At 37.0% G+C, this 23873-nt stretch overlaps 1 protein-coding gene across 1 annotated transcript in view; it reads left to right on the top strand.

Annotated features, from left to right (window-relative positions):
• The window catches only part of LOC148948239 (semaphorin-1A-like), a 418473-nt gene that overhangs the window by 50221 nt on the left and 344379 nt on the right, over positions 1–23873 (top strand). Inside the window, exon 4 of the mRNA XM_089094665.1 lies at positions 19548–19636. Within this exon, the coding sequence (XP_088950791.1) occupies positions 19548–19636 (89 nt within the window). The remainder of the gene's footprint in view (positions 1–19547; positions 19637–23873) is intronic.

Genomic DNA, 23873 nt, shown 5'->3' with positions numbered 1-23873 from the left:
CAGCAGTTCTCAAACTGGGGTTTGTGGTCTCCTAGGGGACTGCGCAGAGGTTTCGGTGGGATCGCAAAAGTTATTACGGTACTGTTTTACTTAATAGTACACACCGCTATAGACTCTATCAAGGAAACTAGTCAAACGGGAGAGACAGATACCCGGTTATAATGATTTACGAAACAATTTAGGGCTAAATATGTGCACATTACGGGGGTGGGGGGTAAAGCCGACCAACTATTAAATACGTAACCTAACCTCGGTACCTCCCCCCCCCCTAAACCCTGAAAAACAGCAAGTCCAATGATGTAAATTTAATGAGAAATCACGCTTTTCGATCAATTTAGATAGTAAATACCCGTTTTACGGGTCTCCATGCGAAATTGCTATAGTCTATAGCGGTGTCTACCATTAAGTAAAACAGTGCCGTTATTACATATTCAATATTAATATTAGTATTCTAGGTACTTGTTAATTATCCAGAACACACGAAAAATTTTTGATATGTAAGATACTAGAAAAACCAATTTAGTTGTCTGTATTCGGAGAAAATTAGCTAAGGCTCAATGGAAAACTACGTTGTAGGTACATTTTAATTAAATATTTAATATAAAGAGTTTGTATTTTGATTAGGTTATGTTAGTTCAGGTATTTAATATAATGCGTTCTGGGCGGCTTGCTCTCCATAATTCTCGGTTGTAGTTTCCATAATTTTGTTACTAAATTATTGTTTTTTCATCATATTTTGGTATATTTCATTAGGATTAACCTTACTTCACTTCTTGGGTATTTTCTGTATAATTAACAAGTACCGTATTCTATGCTATATTTTGGTTATAACAGCATTTGAAATTTATAGGGACCTCTACGTTTTGGGAATTTATTTTAGGATGTCCGCAACCAATTTCGGGGGGGGGGGGGATGTACATGTTCAAAAAAAAGCGGAAAAAAGAACTCGTATTGTAAATTTGAGCAAATGTTGGGCAAATCTGAAATTTTGGGGAGGGAAAGGGTCCAGAGATCCACCCTACGTATTGTGTTTGGATACACTGCATTAAAGAATTATGTATATATTATCCTTCTTTTTTTTACTCAGTCTTCACATTTGTTTTATCAAAACGCATATTGATGAAAATGTTTTTAACATCGTTGACGATTTCCTTGAAGGAATGAAACAATGGCTGTGTTCCTAGCGAGGAATTTTTTTTACTGCTATCCTTATCTACAAGAATTTGACAAACGTCATTGATTTATTAATAACTCATCCATATTCTCCACTAGGGATATATCTTTGGAGGATAATTTAATTTAAAAACAGTCTGCGGATTGAATTAGCGATGGGAATGCTGAACATCTTCCTGAAAAGGGATGTGCTGATTTTCGGACTAAAATAATAATTATAAAACATTTATTTTAACCTACATAATACAAAAGTTATGACACTCGAGAAGTAACATGTAGAGAAAGAGAGAGTAAAACAAAACAAAAAGCCAAAACAGAAACTAAAATACATTTCTATCAATAAAATAAACGAGCTTAATTTTGATGCGGCAGAAATCGGGCAGCAAATCGGGCTCTTTCCGTGCAGCATGGTCAACTTTGCTGTTTATCTGGGACGTCAAATTTATACTATAGTCATGGAATGGATAATTTGTTTGTCAAAAATATTTTTGTCCACAGTAGACTGTATACATGACAGTGCTGTGTTGTGGGTACACGACCCTTGTTGAAAGTATCAAAGTTCTCAAGTATAATTCATTGACATATCTTCTAAAGAGGTCGTCTCGAAGAAATTCTAAGAAGTTTGAAAACTCACTTGTTTAGCCCTAATATCGTTAATGCCTAAAAAAGAGAAAGCGCTATCTAAAAACTTGCTAAACAAACATTTTTTTCAGGATCGAGATCGTACTGGGATTTCAAGATCGATCTCTATACCAAGATTTCAAGATCGATGGTATTGGGCTACTTGTTTCATTTACTTTTAGGTTCCTTCTAATAGCTGGTTCACTAGGCGTTCCAAAGCCTAATAGTTTTATGCACGGGTCTTATGACCGTTCAGGCAAGCGTCGCAGTTTATTGACGTTGTGAAAATTTGCTCTAGGAAACATTTTCAATTTCTCCTGAAAAAGAACCTCACATGATTTAAATGAAAAATTGCACCTTCTTTCAGAAAATCATATGTTGCGTGACCCCCCCCCCCTTCCAAAAAATGGAATATAACTTCCGATGGACTCTGTTTTTACGTTCGACTCATAGTTGAACGGCATTGCCGTCATGAGTAATTCATTGTTTTGAGTTATATTTGTGCTTGGAATCTTTGAATTTATCTTCTTCATTATGGTCAGATGACCTAGCTAACCCCAATCTAGCTGCGTGTATTTCTTGAGACGTATTACAAAATGACCATAGTTTTTGGTCTATGAGACCTCGATCCATCTTGCTGGAACTAGAACTTCCTTAAATTTGACTACCCCTACCCCCTCTGCAAGTCTCAAAGAGTATGCTGAAGGGCTTCCTCCGTTTGAATTATGAACATATTTAGACATATTATTAGTATTATTATTAATTTTTTTTTGTAGATTTTTTCGAGTATTCCTCCTCCATATAATGCTGTGGTACTTGGAGGGGATTTTTTTGTATTAAGTTTTTTGTTAATAATTGATTTTAAATTAAATGAAAACAAAACGAACCTCGCAACCTTGGGACTTTTATCTCTATATTTTTTATGCTCTTTATTGACTTTAGTGCACTGAGGACGGTAGTGCACTTCTGTCCAGGAGTGGATTTCTCGACCATGTGGAGATGTGGTAAAGTGGAGGAGGCTGAACTGAACCTGTCAACCTCTCAACCAGCTGAGCTGAATATTTACTGGACCATCCAAAATGACTTGGATTGTGTTCACAGATTGCATAGAGGCTCCTCATCGTCCTATACTTTTCAAACTGTTCGTTTTATTGTTCCTCAGTACCTGACTTCTGCTCTTGAAGGAGGCTTCTCATAATCCGCCAGGTTCTCTGACAAAACTGCATTAAGTGACTGAAAAAAGGAGATGCCACCAAAGTATGCGCAAGACCCCCCCCCTCCCTTTTTTTAAATCCTCAATATTTTGTTTGTTTATCGCCGAAGAAAAAGGATGGAAGTAGTTTTTCAGCTTCAAATTTAACATCAGATCTACTCTGATATTAATCCATTTTGTTGAGTTTATGGAAAAAAGTTAAATAAAGTTTAACTTCTATCTGGGCGTCAAAAAGTACTTTATCCAAAGTTTATGTAAAACATTATCAAGTTTATGAGCGCCTTTATGCGCTTCATTGATGACGCTCCAAGAGTGGCTTATAGCAGTAACCCTATCTTTGGTGTTGTCAAGCGTTCTGTTTTCATGAATATAAAGCATAGTTTTTTTTTCAGTGGAAATAAGCTCGATTGTTTCCAGTTCTGCCTGTATTATGAAGTACCAGACGTCGCATCTTCATATTTCTTCTCAAAGTGGAGACGGCTATTCTATTCAATACGCGGTGTAGGAAAACGTTTCTTTCGTCTGTGGGAGAAATAAGACATGTAAAGTCTGGCGTCTAAACAACATACTTTAAATTTAAGCTCTTTTTATTTTTAATTAGTACGATTGTCGGCTCGAAAATAACCGTAGTACTTCCCTGGTCTTTGGCAATTAAATTGTTTAACGTTTGAAATCGTAAAAAAAACGTCTTAAAGAGGTTTGAAGACGGTCCTCTGTTGTATCAATTCTAGGAGACTCTTCCACATGAAAATTGATCGGCGAATGAAGCTTTTCAATTATACGAGCATAATCCGGGTTACGAGTTTCTTGGAGAAGTTCATCAGTACGCGAAGTCAGGATGTATCTCCTTGCCACTGTTCTGGTTTGGACAACCAAGAATATTTCCTCAGAGGGAAGGAGTATCCTCTACTTCAAGAATCCCATAGCAACTTGGGATCAAAATTTGACCTAAAAGCCATAAAACGACATTGTTTTTGCAGTCAAACAGTTCGTGGTAACAGATTGAAAGTAAGGAGCGTCCCGGCTTAATAGTAACCGAGACTCTAAAAAAAGAAATTTTGATACCAATAGATAAATAAAAAGAATTGGATTTTTATGCCTCATTTTTGAAAAAAGGGGGACACACCCCCTAAAAGTCATAGAATCTTAATGAAAATCACACCATCAGATTCAGCGTATCAGAGAACCCAGCCTACTGTAAAGGTTTCGAGCTCGTATCTGCAAAAATATGGAATTTTGTATTTTTTTGCCAGAAGAAAGTTCACGGATGCGTGTTTATTTGTTTTTTTTTTGTCGTTTTACCCATGGGGTGATCATATCGACCCAGTGGCCCTAGAATGTCGCAAGAGGGCTCGTCCGAACGGAAACTAAAAGTTCTAGTACCCTCTTTGAGTGAACAAAAAAATTGGAGGGCAGCTAGGCCCCCTTCCACGCTCATTTTTTCCCAAAGTCAACGGATCAAAATTTTGAGATAGTCATTTTGTACAGCATAGTCGAAAAATCTAATAACTATGTCTCTGAGGACGACTTAATCCCCAACAGTCCCCTGGGGAAGTGCTGCAAGTTATGTCCATTGTTTACACGTAGCATTGGTTATTAGGAAGTTTGCAGACGTTTTAAGGGGGCTTTTTTCTGGTAGGGTGAGGTGGGGTGGGTGGCTGGGCTATGTGGGAGGATCTTTCCATGGAGGAATTTCGCATGGGGGAAGAGAATTTTCATGAAGGGGGCGCTTTATTTCCCAACATCATTTAAAAAAAACGATCAGAAATTAAATATAAAAACAAGTTTTTTTCAACTGAAAGTAAGGAGTAACATTAAAACTTAAAACAAACAGAAATTATTACGTATATGAGGGTGTTCGTCCCCTCGTCAATACCCGGCTCTTTACGCTAAAGTATTTTTAGTACCTTCAAAAGAGCTATTTATCATACGCCCGCCATTTCCCCCAACACATCTAATCAAAATTTTGAGATTCAACGTAGTTGAAAGATCCGGTAATCATGTCTTTGAGGATGACAGCCCCCCAGAGCCCTCAGGGCAAGGGTTTTAAGTTAAGACTTGGGGGCATATAAGGTTTATATAGAAAGGGTGACCGTAGAAACTTCAAAAAGGGCTCATTCGATTGGGAATTGAAAGGGCTAGTGCCCTTTTTAATAGTCGAAAGTGATTGGAGGACAACTAACCCCTCTCTCACGCACACCATTTCCCCAAACACATCTAATCAAAATTTGGAGATAGCCATTTTGTTCAACTTAGTTGAAAGGTCCGGAAATTATGTCTTTCAGGATGACAAACCCCCCAGAGCCCCCAGGGCAAAGGTTGTAAGTTATACCCTGGGGATAAGGTTTTTTAGAGAAGGCGTTGTCGTAGAAACTTCAAAAAAGGCTCATTCAATTGGGAATTGAGAGGGCTAGTGCCCTTATTAATAGTCAAAAGCGATCGGAGGGTAAATACCTCCCCCCCTCCCCCCGCCTATAATTTCCTCAAAGACTTCTTATCAACATTTTGATATAGCCATATTGTTGAACGTAGTTGCAGAGTATTGAAATTATGTCTTTGAGTATGACAACCCCCCACGGCCCTCAGGGCTAAGGTTGTAAGTTATGCCCTTTGGGTAAATAAGGTTTCATAGAAAGCGTTGACTTAAAAACTTCAAAAAGGGCTTATTTGACTGGAAATTGAGAGGGCTATTGCCCTTTAAAAGTCGAAAGTAATCGGAGGGAGAATCAATCCCCCCCTCCACGACCATCATTACCCTAAAAACTGCTGATCAACATTTTGATATGGCCATTTTGTTCAACGTAGTTGAAAGGTCCGGAAATTGTGTCATTGAGGACGACAACTCCCCCTCGTAGCCCTCAGCACAAGGGTTGTAAGTTAGGCCTTTGGGGCATATAAGGTTTTTTTTTTTAGAAAGTGTTGTCGTAGAAGCTTCAAAAAGGGCTCATTCGATTGAAAATTGATAGGCGCTAGTGCCCTTATTATTAGTCGAAAAGTGATCAGAGGGCAAATGACCCCCCCCCTCACCCATCATTTCGCCAAACGCTTACAATCAAAATTTTGAGACAACCATTTTGTTCAAGGTATTTGAAGGGTCCGGAAATTATGTCTTTGGGGATAGCAAATCCCACCATACTAGTCGAAAAACACCGTAATATTCCACCGTAATAGTTCGAAGAACATATAATAATGTCTCCAGGGATGACACAATCCCCCAGTGCCCTGGGGATAATTATGTAAGTTATTTTATGAGGGCATATAAGGTTTTTATGGAATGAGCGGTCGTATAAACATCAGATGGGGCTTATTTGATTTGAAATTGGAAATTATAGTGCCCTTTTTAAGGGTCAAAGTGATTTGGGAGCAACCCCCCCCCTCCCCCTCCACTCTCATTATTCGCCTTAACACCTCCAATCCAAATTTGGAGATAACAATTTTATACATCGTAGTTGAAGGTTTTGGAAATGATTTTTATGAGGAAGACAACCCCCCCCCCCCTATGGCTGTCAGGGAAAGGATTGTAAGTTATGCCCTTGGGGCATATAAGGTTCTTTTAAAAAGGATGGTCGTATATGCTTTGGAGGGGAGTCATTGGATTGGTAATCATAAGTTTTTGTGCCCTTTTTAAGAGTCAAAGCGATCAGAGCGTAGCCAACCCCCCCCCCCCCCACCAGATCTTTAGGGCGAGGGTTGTAAGTTATGCCCCTGGGGCATTTAAGGTTCTTGTGAAAGGGATGGTTGTATAACCTTTAGAGGTGGTTTATTTGGTTGAATTTGGAAGTTCTAGTTCTCTTAAGAGTCAATAGTGATGGAGGTCAAGTAGCACCCCCCCCCCAAATACTCATCACCAAATGCATACTTTTCACCAAATACATCTGATTGAAATTGTGCGATGGCAATTCAGTTTAAAATAGTTTGTTCCAAAGAGCGTATAACGATGCTCCCTGGGTTGGCACAACCCACCAAAGCCCTGGAGCAAGGGCTTTAAGTTATGCCCTGGGGTCATAGGTTTTTAAGGAATGGCTGGCCTTATTAATTTCCGGTTGCTCTCATTTGATTTTAAATTGGAAGTTATAGTGTCCTTTCTAAGAGTCAAAGTGATTTGAGAGAAACCTTCCCCCCACGCCCATCATTTCCCATAACAAATATCCAAATAAAGTTTTGAGACATCAATTTTTTTTCACCATTGTTGAATGGTACAGTAATTATGCGTAGCAATAGTTGTAGTAGCCGTAGTAGCATTAATAACAGTATTCAAATAGCACTTTTTTTCAACATGCTCTTCAACACGTGATGAAATTTTTTAATTTATACGATCAAACGGTTCTGAAGCATTGGTGGTAAGTCCTCTTAACAACCTGTGTCGGCATAGATTATTTCGATTTATTACGATACAGGTACATTATTACCCAACATTTTCGCCTTAATACCTTTAGGCTTATTAGTTGTATTAGTAGCACCAGTGCATATAGTAGGAGCAGTAAGAATACAGTTAAAAGTTGTAGTTTTAGCTTTAATTGCAGTAGTAGTAGTAACAGTAATAGTAATAGTAGCAGAAGTTGTAGGAGTAGAAGCATTAGTGTTATGATGCAAATATTGTCTTTTGGTTAGTTTAACATCCCCCACAACAAGCTTTGTTAGTTTTAATTTCACACACGAAACTGTTCCTAAGATATTGCTGATATGCCCTTTGACAACCTGCATATAGATGGCAGGTTATCATCCGTACAACAGAAATATTCTCTGAAAATTTCACCTTCATACCTTCATAGGTTATGGATTTTGAGCTAGCCAGAAGACAATGGCATTAAGTTGAAACGTTTAGGGAACGTTTAGGAGGAGTTTCAATTAAACGAAAAACCTATGTACATGCAGGCATTAAAAGGGCTTATAAGAACTATAGGGTACATAAGGACATAGGCAGCGATGCCCTATCATAGCTAGTAGTATCATTGATATTTTAAAGGAGCTACTTTGATTGAAAATTAAAAGTTCTAGTGCCCTTTCAAGAGTCATAAGTGATTGGAGGGCAATCAGCCCTCCTCTTTGGCTCATAATTTTCCAGGCACTTCCAATCGAAATTTTAAGACAGGCATTTTTTTCAGCATAGCTGATTTGTCTAGTAACTATATCTTTAGGGTTATTGGGTAGTTCAAACCCCCCACTGTTATGTAATTTGCTTTAAAAATTAAATCAAAACACACTGTTTGTATGCTGGTTGCCAAAAAGACATCTCAGCAATATACCAAGAACGACTGAGGGTATTAAGTTCAAATTTTCGGGGCTACTTCTACTACTACCTCTGCTCTTAAAATTTTACTAAATCAAAAGAGTGTAAGTGTATCCAGGCTGCGAAAGAGCATAAATATATATTTTTGTGAATGGTATTAACTTTTATTTATCAGGTCAACTAGAGAATGTATATGACTAAATTAAACATTAATATGTGTGTCATGATTTCCAAAAGACTTCGTACTGCTAAAAATTACAGAAAAAGTTCCTATAGCCTACAGATTGCGGGTCAAACTATGAATTCTGAAAGGAAAACCGGATAGATTCGAACAACAATTTCTTTTTCCCTGAAAAAGACTAGGTCAATATAAAACGAAAAGCAATTAATTTAAAAAAACTTTCCACAAAATAAGGTTTTCAAAAAAAGTAAACAAGTCTATTAAACCAAAAATGAACAAAAATAAAATCGAATAACCTACCATGCATACAACTACCACAAATCAGTATCAATAAATAAATGAAACCCAAAACGAACAGAAATTTAAATAGATAACGGAGTCAAACTCAAAACAAGCAGAAATTAATATGAGCAGGGTTCAAAACCCCTATGCTTTCTAAAGGCCGGAATTTAATTTCTACTTTACAGAAAAAACTCTTTTAAGTGTTTTCACTTTTATAACTTTAAGAAATCAACATTAATTAAAATTTTAAGGAACTTTTTCCAGAATTTTTTTCCAGTAAAGTACAAATTATATTCTGGGTTTTAGAAAGCATTGGGGTTTTAACCCTACTCATATTAATTTCTGCTCGATTTGAGTTTGACTCTGTTATTTATACTGATTTGTTGTAGTTGTATGCTTTGTAGATTATGTTATTCTGTTTTTGTTCATTTTTGGTTTAATGGACTTAATTCTAACTCTTAATTTTAATTCTAATTAAACGGCCGTTGTGATTCAGGGGTCATTCTTAAATAATTGGAACAAAATTTTAAATTTAGCACAAAGAGCGAGGTATTGACGAGGGGTTGAACCCCCTCATATACTTAAGAAATTCTGTTCGTTTTAAGTTTTAATGTTGATCCTTACTTTCATTTGAAAAAACTTGTTTTTTTTTTATTTAATTTCCATACAGCCCGAAACATATCTGAAATGACTGAGAGGGAGGGCACACAGGTATTTGGTTTAACCTTTCGAGATCATTTGGAGTGGAATGAAAATATTAGCGAAATGTAGAAAAATGCTGTATATTAATCAAAGCCTTATTCCCTGGTTGCCTCGACGACAGAGACAATTCTCATATACATCTTATTTAATCTTAATCAAAAGTAAAGCCGGAAACAGAGCATAACTAGGAGTCGATGTTTAGGGCAAATTGGGCTAAGTAAATGGAAATATGAGCTTCCATGGTAATCTTGTGGGGTGAAAAACTACTTCATTTCAGAATAATTCGGGATCCCCCAGGGTCCCTGGGGGTCCATAATAGAATCTGGGGCACCCTTGCCCGGGGTCTTAAATACAGGCGGAGGAGGAAGAAGGCCCCTCAAATGTACACTCAAAAGGGCCCACTTGTTTATCCACAAGTTCCATGAGTTGCAAACCTTCTCCCAGCAATGGGTTAAATTGCATGGTGATGCAGAACACCATCGCGGGAGGATCCTCTAAAAGAGGACAACTGTGGCAGGGCGTAAGATCCAGATCTATGGATAACTGCCTCTGCAAAGGGCTTCCTCGACCTTTTCGGGGTACCTGCAAGACTGGGGACCTTGCGGTCAACTCTATTCCCACTTGAGGAGTGGCGCCCCTCGAGGAAATCATAGCCTAGTAAACGACACATTATTCGCACGGGATTCTGACTAATGGACAATTCTTCTGGGATTGGTATGTTTTGATGGGCGTCTTTGGGCTGAAAAACCTCTTCCTAGCTAATTTATCTATTACGGGTTGCCTCCACGTAGTAGCATAATATTTGTAGGCATGAATATATAATGAGTCGGAGAAAATAGGCTTGAGATTGTCTGTGCAGGACTTTGACTCTTGTTGATAGAAGAGCATCACCAAGCGCTGAAAACCATGTTCTGACCAAGATGGGCCCAGGATTGCACAAAGCCTCCGTTCATGGAGGTCCCAGGGACGTCTTGCTGTCCGGTTCTAAGCCGGCTTAAGCTCTTCGGTATAGACTTGAGAAGATCTGTGATCCCCGTCCTGCACTTGTATCCAGGATCATTGCTTTTCCTGAGGCGAAAAAAATTTCAATGATTTAAAGAACATGAAAATTGGAACTTGGAATGTTACGACATTAAAAAATGACTATCGTATCGACATATTGACTGACGAATTCAGACGATTCGAACTGGATCTATTAGGAGTTTCAGAAACTCATATCCCAGGGGTAGGAAGCATGAAATTTGGTGATATAGAATTTGCTTACTCAGGCAGAAAGGATGGGGTACATAGACAGGAAGTAGGGCTCATGATGAATAAGGAAGATGCTAAGTCTTGTTTAGGCTGGGAAGGTATTAATAATAGAATACTAATTGCTCATTTTATGACTAGTAAGTTCAAGATATCAGTTATAGTAGTATACGCCCCTGTAGAACCGACTGATGGATATACTAGTTACTCAGATGAATTCTACTTACAGTTACAGGAGCAAATAGACAGGGTCCCAGGTAGAAATATGATGTTATTGCTGGGAGATTTTAACACCCAGGTTGGTAGAAATATGGATAGATGGTATCCCAGCTTAGGTAAATTTGGTGTAGGAAAAGAAAACAGTAATGGATACAGACTTTTGCAATTTTGTAGGTATAACAATCTAGTTATAACCAATACGGTGTTTGGTCATAAAATGGCTCATAAGCTAACATGGTATTCACGTGATGGTAAGACAGCAAACCTTATTGATTATGTTATAGTTAATCGAAGACTAGCAGGATCAATACAAGATACTAGGGTATATAGGAGTGCTGTTATTGATGTTAAAAGTAAAGATCACCATCTAGTAATGTCAAGGGTTAATTTAAAGCTGAAATATCGGAAGGGTAATTACCTCCCTGGAAGTTATGATGTTAGTAGACTCCAGGATGAGAATTTGAGAGAAACTTTCCAGGAACAGTTGAATAATAAAATTGAGAGTTTAAAATTTTATAATGTTGAAGATGGTTTGAATAATTTTAGAAAAATAATTTGTGAAGTTGCTGAAGGTGTATTAGAGAAGAAAGCTAGAACTGCAGCTAAGAACATTAGTGAAAAAGCTTTAAGTTTAATAGAAAGGAGAAAGGACTTGTACAAGAATTATCTGAGTGATAGATCACATGAAAACAAAAGAAATGTAAAGAAAGTGGAGAAAGCATTGAAATATGAACTAAGGAGGTGTGAAGTGGAGGCCATGGATAAAATTGCCGAGGATTTAGAAGATGCAGCTAGACGGCATAATAGTAAAATATTAGACTGGCACGTTAACAAATTGAGAGGTAGTAGTCAATCCGGACTTGTCCCAGTTAAAGATAGGAATGGGGTGGCAATTAGCGATAAGACAAAAGCTAAAGTGAGATGGGCCGAACATTATGAGAATTTGCTGAACCAAGAGAGAGTTGCTGGAAAAAATATAGAGGAACATGAAAAAGTTTGTGATACCTTGGAGGGGAATGACGAGTTGGGTTGTGAGGAGGAATTAGCAACAGTACTAAAAGGATTAAAGACTACTAAGGCTCCAGGTGCTGATAGGGTAGTAAATGAGTTTCTTAAATATGGTGGCTCTGAGGTTAGAAAGAAGTTATTGTAGATTATGAATATGATTTTTGAAAAAGGGGAAGTACCTAATGATTTTAGTAAAACCTTAATTAAGCCACTTTATAAGAAAGGTGATAAAATTGAGTGTGGTAATTATCGAGGCATTAGTCTGGTCTCTGTAGGTAGCAAATTGCTTAGTAATATGATACTTTTAAGACTGAGAGATGCCGTAGACAAAGTTTTAAGAGAAGAGCAGTGCGGTTTTAAAAAAGGTAGAGGATGTGTTGACCAAATTTTCACTCTTAGGTTAATAATTGAGAAGTGCCTAAGTTTTCAAACACCTTTGGTCCTCAGTTTTATAGATTATGAGCAAGCGTTCGATTCTGTTGATAGAGGAGCTGTAGTAAAGGTTTTATCCTTGTATGGTATACCAGACAAATACATTAAAGTGATTAGTGCTACGTACGAGAGTAACACTGCTGCGGTTAAGGTATGAAATGAGGTTAGCAGCTGGTTTTGTATTAAATCAGGAGTTAAGCAGGGTTGTGTTCTATCCCCCTTTATATGGATTATTTTGATGGACTTTGCTTTAAGGAGCACAGGAAAAGCAATGGGAGACCACGGAATCAAATGGGGAGGAAAAAGTCTCCTGGACTTGGATTATGCTGATGATTTAAGCATCCTAGATGAAAGTGTGAGCAAAATGAATGAAGTTTTAGATGTTTTGCGAGTTCAGGGTGCTAGTATTGGTTTGAAAATTAATGTTAGGAAGACCAAGTCACTAAGGCTAGGAATAAGTGAAGATGAAAAGGTGACGTTGGGTAATGAAAAGATTGATCAGGTTGGCAGTTTCACTTACCATGGTAGTATTATTAGTAAAGACGGTTGGAGCATTGAAGATGTTAAAAATAGAATAACCAAGGCTCAGGATGTTTTTTCACAGTTAAAAAAAGTATGAAAGAAGAGGAAGATAAGTCTGCAAACCAAGATTAGAATCTTAGAAGCTACAGTGATGACAGTGGTCAAATATGGCTCTGAAGCAGGGACGCTCCGAAAAGCGGATGAAGATTTGCTAGATGTTTTCCAGAAAAATTGCTTAAGGATTGTTCTGGGTACCCGGCTGACTGACCGTATTTCAAACAATAGGCTATACGAAAAATGTGGTTCAATACCGCTTTCTAGGTCTATAATGAAAGAAAGGTTGAGGTGGTTAGGGCATGTTGTTCGGATGAAGGATGACAGACTGCCGAAGATTGTTCTTTTCGGCCAACCATCTAGGGCTAAACGGAAAGCAGGTCGTCCCCGTCTGGGTTGGGAGGACGTCATAAAGCAAGATTTAAAGGAAATGGGAACTTCGTGGGCGGGTGTAAAAAGGGAGGCTTTAAATAGATTGGGATGGAGGAGGAGCGTGCGTAGCTGTGTTGGCCACAGGCGGCTTGTTGCTGCGATGAGTTGTTAGTAGTAGTAGTAGTAGTATTTGAACCTCGTTGTCTTATTTCTCCTGTTATTTATTTTTCTAAATAATAATTGTGATGCAGGTGGCCTATGACGAGCCTGTCTAACTTCCCAGTATACGCCAGTTCTGGCACGCTGTTGATAATAATGAAACATAAAGAGAATAAAACTGGAAATCTACGAACAGGAATGTTTTTTTTTAACACATACTGATTGATGCTTAAAATGAAAACCACCAGTCCTCTTTTTGAACTCACTGTATGTTTTGAAAACTTTGTCAAAATGCCCCCCGAATGGCTCGCTTAGGGGACCTGGTAAAAAAAATGGCTGGGAGCAACGAAAAATGCGCCGTACTATTGAAAAATGAAATAATTTCATAATATAAGGTATCATAGGCAGCACAATCGCGCTGCCTAAGTAAAGAACGATGTTGGCACAATGTATTTTTTTCCATACCAGAGCATTTCGTCTCGAAGGAGTTGTCGTAGAAACTTCGAAAAGGGCTCATTCGATTGGAAATTGAAAGGGCCAGTGTCCTTTTTATTAGTAGAAATTGATTGGAAGACAACAAACACCCCTTCCACGTCCACTGTTTCTCAAAACAAAACAAATAAGAGTTTTGAGTTAGCCATTTTGTTCAGCGTAGTTGATTTCCCGATAGAAAATATGTTTTTGAGGAGGACACTCCCCCACAACCCTCAGGGCAAGGGTTTTTAGTTATGCCCTGGGGACATATAAGAACGATGTTTGCACAGTGTATTATTTATTATTTTTTTCCTTTAGACCAAGGCATCTCATATCGAAGAAGTTGTCGTAGAAACTTCGAAAAGGGCTCATTCAATTGGAAATTAGAGAGTGGCTACTGCTTTTTTTAATAGTCGAAAGTTATTGGAGGGCAAATTATTTTCTGGTCTTGAGAAAGCATGGGGGTTATCAGCCCTACTCATGTTAATTTCTGCTCGTTTTGAGTTTGACTCGACTATTTATTGTAATTTCTCTTCGTTTTGGGTTTCATTTATTTATCATTGTTGATTTGTGGTAGCTTCACGCTTGGTAAATTATTTGATTCTATTTTGGCTCATTTTTGGTTTAATGGAGTTCTTTACTTTCATTTGAAAAACTTATTTTGTGGAAAAAGTTTTTTTTAATTAATCTCTGGATAAGATCTAAAATAATCTACAAGATTAGGTGGATTTAGGGGGAAATTGTTTCCAATAAAGGACAAGGACTTATTTAAAAGAGCATTTAAGAAAAAATGGGCTTTTTACAACAAGAGGAAATGCCATAGCCCTCGTCCGTGTTTAGATTAAGCTGCATAGGCTCTTTGTTGGCTTGTTACAAATGGACAGTGTCGTTCTAAAAAGATATGGAACATAAGAATCGAAAATGAAGCATATATCCCTCGAAATAGTCAATCAAATTTTGAAATTTCTAGTGAATGGTTTTGAAATATATATTAATAAAAAAATAATTTCGCTTTTCGATCTGAATAGTCAGTGTGGCATGAAAGCGGCACTTTTATTGACGAATGAACACACAACTTCTGAGCACACATTGTATGAACACAAAATTGAACAAAATTTCTGAAAAACCCACGAAACAAGTCTTTTCGATGACCACCTCCTTTACATGATGGGTTTGCACACTGAGCTGGGGGGGGGGGGGAGAACAGCGTGTTTAAATGATGCAGGGTTTCACTGTAGGCAACCATTCACTATTTCAACTTGATTAAGCAACATATGCTTTGTCCATCATTATTAAAGATTAGTTTCTGATTAGCGAATTTTGACAGTACTGAACTGTTTTTGCCAAAATGCCCACGATCATGTTAACAGATTAGAACATGCTTGGCTAAATGTAACCTTATATCATTCAAATATTATAAAAGAAAAAATATTGAATTTTTTCAAAGTAAATATATGATAAGTTCATAACAGTAGCCTGAGACTGCTATGGTGTTAACTCCACAGAATGGTCATAATCGCGTGAATAACTAATTAAATAACAATCCTATCAACATGCTCTATTACTGCGTCTAAAAATTTATGAACGCAAATTTTCATGGCACGTTCAAAATTTCACAGCATGCCTATGAAGTTAGCGCGGTAAAGCGATGTGTCGTAGCAAACAGGCTGAGACCTTTATACTGACTGTATGACTGTGTAAAGGCTGAAAGTTCATGTAAAAGATACAATCCTTGAAACGTGCTTTTCATCGGATAAAACAATTACAACTTATAAAGGACGTTTCCCCGTATTTTGTCCAGATGGTTCAATACCGCTATCTAAAGCTATAATGAAAGAAGGGCTATAATGTTTTCATCAGTCTTTCTCAAATCACAGCTTAAATTTACAAATTTACTTTCTCTACTCATTGACAGTACACTTTCATAGGATACCCCCCCTCCTAGTAGTTACTGGTAGCAACCAAACTGCCATATTCTTGTAAAAGTCTCTCACCTTCCTTCACACTCCCTTTTGTATTTTTTTAAAGCAGTCATATAATGTTCTATAAGATCCGTCTCTGCTTTAAATAAAAAAAAAATATAATTTTTTGACATCCCTGCTTTCCATAAAAAATTCAAGATATTATCGTTTGAATATAATACTTCCCTAACCCCCCCCCCCTCTGGCTACCACCTTGATAGAATACCGTCTCTGCTTTAAATTAAAAAATAATTAACTTTTTGGCATCCCTGCTTTAAAAAATAAATAAATTTGAGATATTATCATTTAAATATAATACCTCCCTACCCCCCTCCCCTCTGGATATCACCTTGATAGAATACCGTCTCTACTTTAAATTAAAAAAAAAAATTTTTTTTTGGAATCCCTGCTTTCAATAAAAAAAATTCAAGGTACTATAACTTAAATATAATAACTCCCTAAGCCCCCCCCCTCTGGATACCACCTTGATAGGAAACCGTTTCAGCTTTACATTAAAAAAAAGTTACTTAATAATTAACTAGGTGACTATATGGTTCAAACATACACGCGAAATAACGTTAAACAGCTTAGTGTGCCTTTAAAAAAAAAAATAAAAAATGAGGCTATGAGTAAAGGGGTATAATGACAACAACAAAAATGTCGAAGTTATTCAGATATACCTCAAATTATTGGAAAACTGAGTCATAGATTCGCCGTGGCATTCAATAAGATTCAAAGAATCTAATTGAAAGGGAGCACACACAAAAGCCAAATTAAACCAGTAGCTTACGAGAAATTGCAAAATACCCAAGATAATGAACAAGCCCAAATGGGGGGTCCTGGGTCTATCAAATATTTCAATGGTTTCCCTAGGAATTTGATATCATTTTCTTCCATCTCCACCTTAAATGAAAAAAATTATTATCTTTTTGACATCCCTGCTTCCAATTAAAACAAAATGAGGTATTATCATGTAAAAATGATAGCCTCCTATCCCCCCCCCCTATAGGCAATAATTTAGAATTTTTTTATGAATCATGTTTTTGTGGTAACTTCCGTTTCAATCTTTAATTCCCCAACCTTGTACATAGCTTAGTATATAGCTAAATTTTTTCTCAATAGAAGGGTTTTTGTTTTTTTAGGGGGGGGGGAGTAAAAAAATTTCAGAAAAAAAGATTGTATTTTCTTTAATCTATCAGGCGTTCAACAATTGTGTATTAAACATTAGGAAAATCATATCTAAAAACAGCAAAAGAAAACAAATTCTGCAAACTTACAGTTGAATTACAAATTCAGCTGTAAAAACAATCTGTCGACTATCAATTTCAAAATCTAACTGAAGCTGTATAGTAGTGAATGCGTTCTATTTAATTTAAAAATAAATTCTTGACTTCAAATGATGTAAGAATTAGCAATTGGGAAATTCGAAATGATTTAATCTCATTTCATTAAGACGATACTTTTATGTCAACATATGAAGAACTGTGTACATTGCAAATGCATCTGTCTGTTTTTTATGCAAAGTAACAAATTAACGAACAAGAGAGTAGTGAAGAAGTATGGTATACAAAGTAATATTTGGCAGGGAAAGTCACTGGTGATATATCGCTAGGGGTGGCACCGTGATTGGGTGATTTTCGGGGATTCGGGCATTCGGGGTGACGCATAGATTTTCGAGGAAATATCCGAAAATTCGGGGATAGTGCAAGCCCTGCTTGATTTCTAATCAGGAAAATCGAAATACTAAACAACACGAGAAAGAAAAGTTACGACTTCGCGGTTGACGCCATAATGAATTGCCGAAAAATTAATTCAAAGTCAGCCGAACACCGCCGCCTCTGCCTACGGTGGTGCGCCTGAGGCGCGCCGGTGGCGTAGCGAAACTTTGGTGGCGGTCAACCGGGCCTCTCATTGGCGGCGTTTGGTCGATCCGCCGGCGCGGCCCCGGGGTCTAGTTGTAGGGATGTATGCACGAAGAGTATTGGGACCCGGCCCCTCAAAATTATAAATTTTCCCAAATTTCTGGACATTTCTTGTTTAAATTATCAAAATTTTTTATCTTTATTGTTGCCTTCCCCTACGACCAAATAAAATTCTTGAGTACGTGCCTGGTCTGTTAGGGATTATGTATTTTAGCCGTTTATCATCAAGCGTATCAATCAAAGTTATTATTACTATCTTTTTGGCAGTCATGTTAGATGGGATTTTTGGATCAGTGTGTTTTGTTTTGTTTTTTCAGTCGAAACCTTCGCGCGTCCCAAGGACCATTGATTTAGATTAGTTCTAACTGTCTTATGGGTGTACATCTTGTAATGAAAATCAAAGTCGACAGTTTTAAAAAGTTCAAAATAACAATGAAAAGTGTTTGTCTTCTTTGTTTATTTCCGGCCCCAAGCAGTGAAGTTAGAGAAGTAGTGTAAAAATTATTGTGGTGTTTGTTGAACATTTTGGAAAACATTCTTGGCAACTACTCTCACTGTTGTTTGTCTTGCATTCACCTAAGTTACTTAACCTCTTTCTTCGCAGTATGAATACCTCCAACTGTGTCTATTATCCTATGCCAGGTCTCCGAAAAACCAACTACATAACATCGAGCCTCTATTCCGTGGCTTTCAGCACTAAGGGGAACAGTGTTATTTCTATATGGCGGGATTACTAAAATTATAACGCCAAACTTTTTAGTCAGTAAACACGTAAAAACGTAGACACGGTTATGGGAGGGGTTTTGGGACCGTCCTCCCCTTCTTCCGAAATTTCAATGTTATTATGATTTTCGTACATGAAGCCTATTTCACCTAACTCAGTGGTTTTACTTATTTTTTCAAATCTCCCCCCCTCCGAAAATGTATGTGTCTGCCTTAACTTTAAATTAGATCACACAATGCTGATTATTACAATTAATCATGTTTGGTATATAATTTGGTAATCCAGTTGTCACCAGTGATTTTTGGGCTGTTTTTTCGAGTATGCATATATATATATATATATATATATATATATATATATATATATATATATATAAAATTGCCAGCCATGTCAGAATAGTTAAAAGTCTAGAAAAATGAGAACGGATATCTTTTGTTATCCAATGATTGAGAAGTACCAAATTATCTCTTCTAAAAAAAAAAAAAAAAAAAAAAAAAAAAAAAAAAAAAAAAAAAAAAAGGATATTCACAGCCAAAAAAAAAAAAAAAAAAAAAACAGAATGAGAAGTCACCTTCCCAAGTGGAATATGAAAGGTGACTCAGAAAGCTCATTTGGGAAGGTAAATTCTTATTTTGGTTTCTGTTTTTGAGGTTTATCCTTTTACTTTGTCTTGTGGACTTCAGTCTATATTTTTATTCTTTTTGTATTGAGGTCAGTAGAGCGGAAGTTTCGGTCGAAATAGTTAAATATTTTACTTGTTTTTCACCGGCAAAGATGTCGCTCATATTTCCACTGCCCTGCGTTTTCTCTTATTGTAATATCATTTGTGGCATTTTTTAGACTTTTTTTTTAAATTGTCGTGGTGTAAAAGACTGGAAATCATTTCGTAGAAGTGTTTAAGAAACTGTCAACTTTCCATGGGCCATTAATTTTGATCGCTTGCAGCTATATTATGGCCATAACTCTTGTAATAAAAGTCAGCGTCTAGAGTTCTTGCTCGCATTTCATATAATAAAAAGAGTTTACATTTTCTTTCTTTTTGCTTTCCAGCCCCCAACTTTGTCAGCAGTTTTGGTCACGGCGACCATGTTTATTTTCTATTCCGAGAAACAGCCATCGAATACATGAACTGCGGAAAGGTGAGCTTTTTTTTAGAAAAATCAGAAGCTTTTTCACAATTCCACCTTGGTTTTAGGTTTTGACATTGGTAGCAATAATGCACTTAGATTCTTTGCTCTTTGTGGAAAAAGTGCTCAATAATTCTAAATACCCTGTTTGTAGGGACTTTATGTACAGCGTACATGTGTGAATGACAAGCTGGCTTTTTCACAGGAAAGGTGACGAATTCTTGGCAAATTGCTTTGAATTTCTTAAACATGGACACTCAACGAAACCAATTTAACCAACCTATCAAGTACGTGCGAAAAAGCCAACTTATCATTCACACGTGTAAGCTTTTGCATATTAAGTGAGCTAATAAGTCAAACCACAATTCTAATATCGAAATTATTCCAAAATACCGAGAAAATTCCTCATACTTTGAAAGTCAGCTTTAAAAAATTCTCATTAACTTACAATTAATTCTTGTTTGAAAATTGGCGTAAAATACATCTGTACTGAATAAATACGGCCGTTTTTTACTCGAAAAAATATTGTGTCTTCCATCACGGATTTCAATTAATGAAAATATATAATGGAGTGAGGGAATGGGGTAAAGCATATTTTTTCGAAGTCTAGGGCAAGGAGGCAAATTTGTTATCTTTTTTTGGTGGAAGTACAAAAAAAAATCACCGAAAACATCAGAAAAGTAATTTTTCAAAATTTATGGGGGAAGAATAATTGTCCCTTCTCCTGCCCTCCTCCCGTTAATATTCCTGCCGTCCAGCCCTTAAGCTCTTACAAACTCGGGTTATTTTTATTTTTGTCTTTTTATTAATTCCTTTCCTTTATTTTTTCATCATTTCTGAGTCTCAATAAAATGTTCTTTTTTTATGAGACTCATTGTGGCTGTACTACTTTGAGAGACATGGTATTCTTAGTTGTTTTGAAGCAAAAGTCAATGGCAGGTGTTCTTAGCCCTTGAGAAAGCGGTATTTAAAAAATGCAATATCCTAAATAACTTATTGCAATTATAGGATAATTGCAATTATCCGAAAAAAACGAGAATTCAGATATTCAGTGGGAGTGGGACCGTCAGGTCGTCTTCTCGGAAATGTCAAGATTTACGGATGTTTATATTTTTCTTATGTAATCCGTTAATGTTTTGAGAGTTTTGAAGAATTTAGCTCCTCCCTGAAATCCGAGCCCCCTGGTATAAATTCCCACATATGTGCCTAGGGCAGGTAGATTCATTCGACTGAAGGCTTTATCTTAACTATCATTCTTAGACAGAGAAAATATTGGTCTGTTGTGTGGTTGAAAACAGAGTTAATTTTGGGTAATTCAGCTGCAGTACTTTCAGATATTTTTATAGCGGGGTGGGGGGTATTTGTATTTATCCAAGTTTGGGCTATGGAGGGAAATTAATAGATGAAAGTACCAATAGTATTTAATAATCAAACAGATCGTGGTAACGAACTGTAAGTAAGGAGCGACCCGGCTCAATAGTAACCGACACTTTAAAAAACGGAAAATACCTGAGAAAATTTGCCTTATTTTCGAAAAAAGGACGAACCCCCCTAAAAATCAAAGAACCTTAAGAAAAATCACACCATCAGATTCATCGTATCAGAGAACCCTACTGTAGATGTTTCAAGCTCCTATCTGCGAAAATATTTAATTTTGTATATTTTTTTTTATCAGAAGAAAGATCACGGATGCGTGTTTATTTGTTGTTTTTTTTTCTGTTTTTTTTTCCAGGGTTGATCGTATCGACCCAGTGGTCCTAGAATATCGCGGGAGGGCTCATTCGAACGAAAATAAGAAGTTTTAGTATCCTTTTTAAGTGACCAAAAAAAGGAGGGCAACAAGGCCCCCTCCCATGCTATTTTTTCCCAAAGTCACCCGGTTAAATTTTGAGATAGCCATTTTGTTCACCATGGTCGAAAAATACAATAACTATGTCTTTGAGGATAACTTAATCCCCCACAGTCCCCCGGGGAAGGGCTGCAAGCTATGAACTTTGCCCAATGTTTACATACTCCTCAACGCCCCGCTCTTAGTATAAAAGTTCTTTTTTATTGTTTTAAAAAGGTAGAGTTGTGAGAAAGAGTCAAACTTTAGCGTAAAGAGCGGGGTGTTGAGGAAGGGACAGCCCCTTTCGTATACGGAATAGTTCCTGTTCGTTTTAAGTTTTAATGTCGCTCCTTACTTTCAGTTAAAAAAACTTTTTTTTTTAATTTAATTCACACAAAAACGGTTTAACTAGTCGTAAAGGGTAGATTGTCCTAACCTTTCTAGATCGTTCTTTTCGGCCAACTGTCTAGGGCCAGGCGAAAACCAGCTCACCGAGTGGGGTGGGCAGAGGTCATAAGGAAGGACTTTAGAGAAATTGAAAATTCTTGGGAAGCTGTAAAAAAAGGAGGCTTTGAATAGATTGGGGTGGAGGAGGAGTGTGTCTACATTTGTTGGTGGCTTGTTGTTGCAACGAGTTGTTAGTAGTTGTAGTAGCAGTTCTAAGGGGTAGATTATTCAAACATTAGAAGGGGTCTGAAACTTTTGGGTCTGTCCCTGGCCACAGTCTTTGAACATTAGGTATTAGAAACTTTTGACTCTAGAAATGAAACCGCAGTTTTCTGAAGCTCAGGTGGCTTGGTGCTGCTGTGAGTTATTTTCTCATTAATGGTTGCGTACTTTTTCAGCAATGGTTGCGTATTTTTTAGAAGGTTGAATATTTTAATGCAGGGACACTAACCCTCAATACATGCTAAATAATGTTTTGACTGCAAATCAGAAATTTTTCCTGGAAAGAAATTATTGAATATATATGAATTATGGACCATGGAAAGGCCACGAGTCTCCAAAAAGAGAAGTTACAAAATTAACTCACTAATTATTTTTTTTTCCTTTTTGATGATGCAATATCTAGAATAAGTGTAACGAAACTAACTTTTTATTGTAAACGATTTGCAATTCTGTGAAACTTGTCCAAGATTAAAAGGAAAATTTTTTGTGACACTGATGAGCTAGATTAGAATTCTAAACGAGCTAATATTATCAGCTGGGTACCCGGCTGACTGACCCTATTTCAAACAGTAGACTGTACGAAAAATGTGGTTCAGTCCCCGTTCTAGGTTTATAATGAAATATAGGTTAAGATGGCAAGGGCATGTTGTGCTGATGAAGAATGACAGATTGTCGAAAATTGCCCTTTTCGGCCAACCTCTAGGGCTAAACGGAAAGTAGGTCGTTCTCGTGTGAGGTGGGAGGACGTCATAAAGAAAGATTTAAAGGAAATTGGAACTTCCTGAGAGGGTGTAAAAAGGGAGGCTTTGAATAGATTGGGATGGAGAAGGAGCATGCGTAGCTGTGTTGGCCTCAGGTGACTTGGTACTGCATTGAGCTATTAGTAGTAGTAGATAGAATAAAAATAGTCACGGTGCCTTTTGTCTCTCTCTTTCAATATTTTTTTTTTTTTACTCCTGATCATGGTTGGTGGCCTTTATATTGGGAATCCCCTGTAGTTTTTCATGCTTAGAGAGTGTGTATGCTTAGCAGGTTTTATATAATCACTATTGGACTCTGCTGGGTTTTACTCTGCCCAGGTCAACTGATCCACTAGGTTAGGATTTTAAGCAGTTTTTTTTAAGCACCCACATCATTTGATCTATCATCTGGAATAGTTTTCATGAAATTTTAGTGCCTCATAGACAAAAAAGCTTCAAAATCATCTCCTGAAATTTGTAATCAATAGAAAAGTTCTGATTGCTTTATCGAACTCAACGTACAAGATTTTACTAGATATGTATTTTAGTTCTCGAGCAAAAAAAAAGAAGTTTCGGTCCTTGGCGTGTTTAAGGTCAGTATGAATAAGATTTAAAGTGAACTGTGTCTTTGGTTAAAATAAGGGAGAAAAGCCGGTAAAATTGAAATGTTTAGAAGCTTTCTAATGCAATTGTCTATATCAAATTTAAAATTTTAATTAGTCTTTCTTGAATTCACAGTTCATGTGTAATTATTTCTTGAATTATTTGTCGGTTGAATTTGTATGTTTCTCAAAAGAAAAAAATTACCTCGTGAAAATTCTTGACGCCGGGAAAAAAATGATTATTTTCAAAGGTGATCATGAATACACTTTTTGTGTGTTCATCAGCTAGTTTAATGAAGGCAGTCTACTGCTTCTCCTAGTTTCTAAAGGAAAAAAAGAATTTTTTTATGCCACAATAAAAGTTGTTTAATGATCTGCTCGTACAACCTCAACCCATGCAGCCATTGAAA

Source organism: Artemia sp. Qi Xiang Cuo, chromosome 9 (assembly GCF_049724085.1).
Source record: "Artemia sp. Qi Xiang Cuo chromosome 9, ASM4972408v1, whole genome shotgun sequence".
Classification (NCBI taxonomy): domain Eukaryota; kingdom Metazoa; phylum Arthropoda; class Branchiopoda; order Anostraca; family Artemiidae; genus Artemia; species Artemia sp. Qi Xiang Cuo.
Note: the sequence above shows the minus strand (reverse complement) of the source record. Positions and strands in the feature narration are given on the sequence as shown.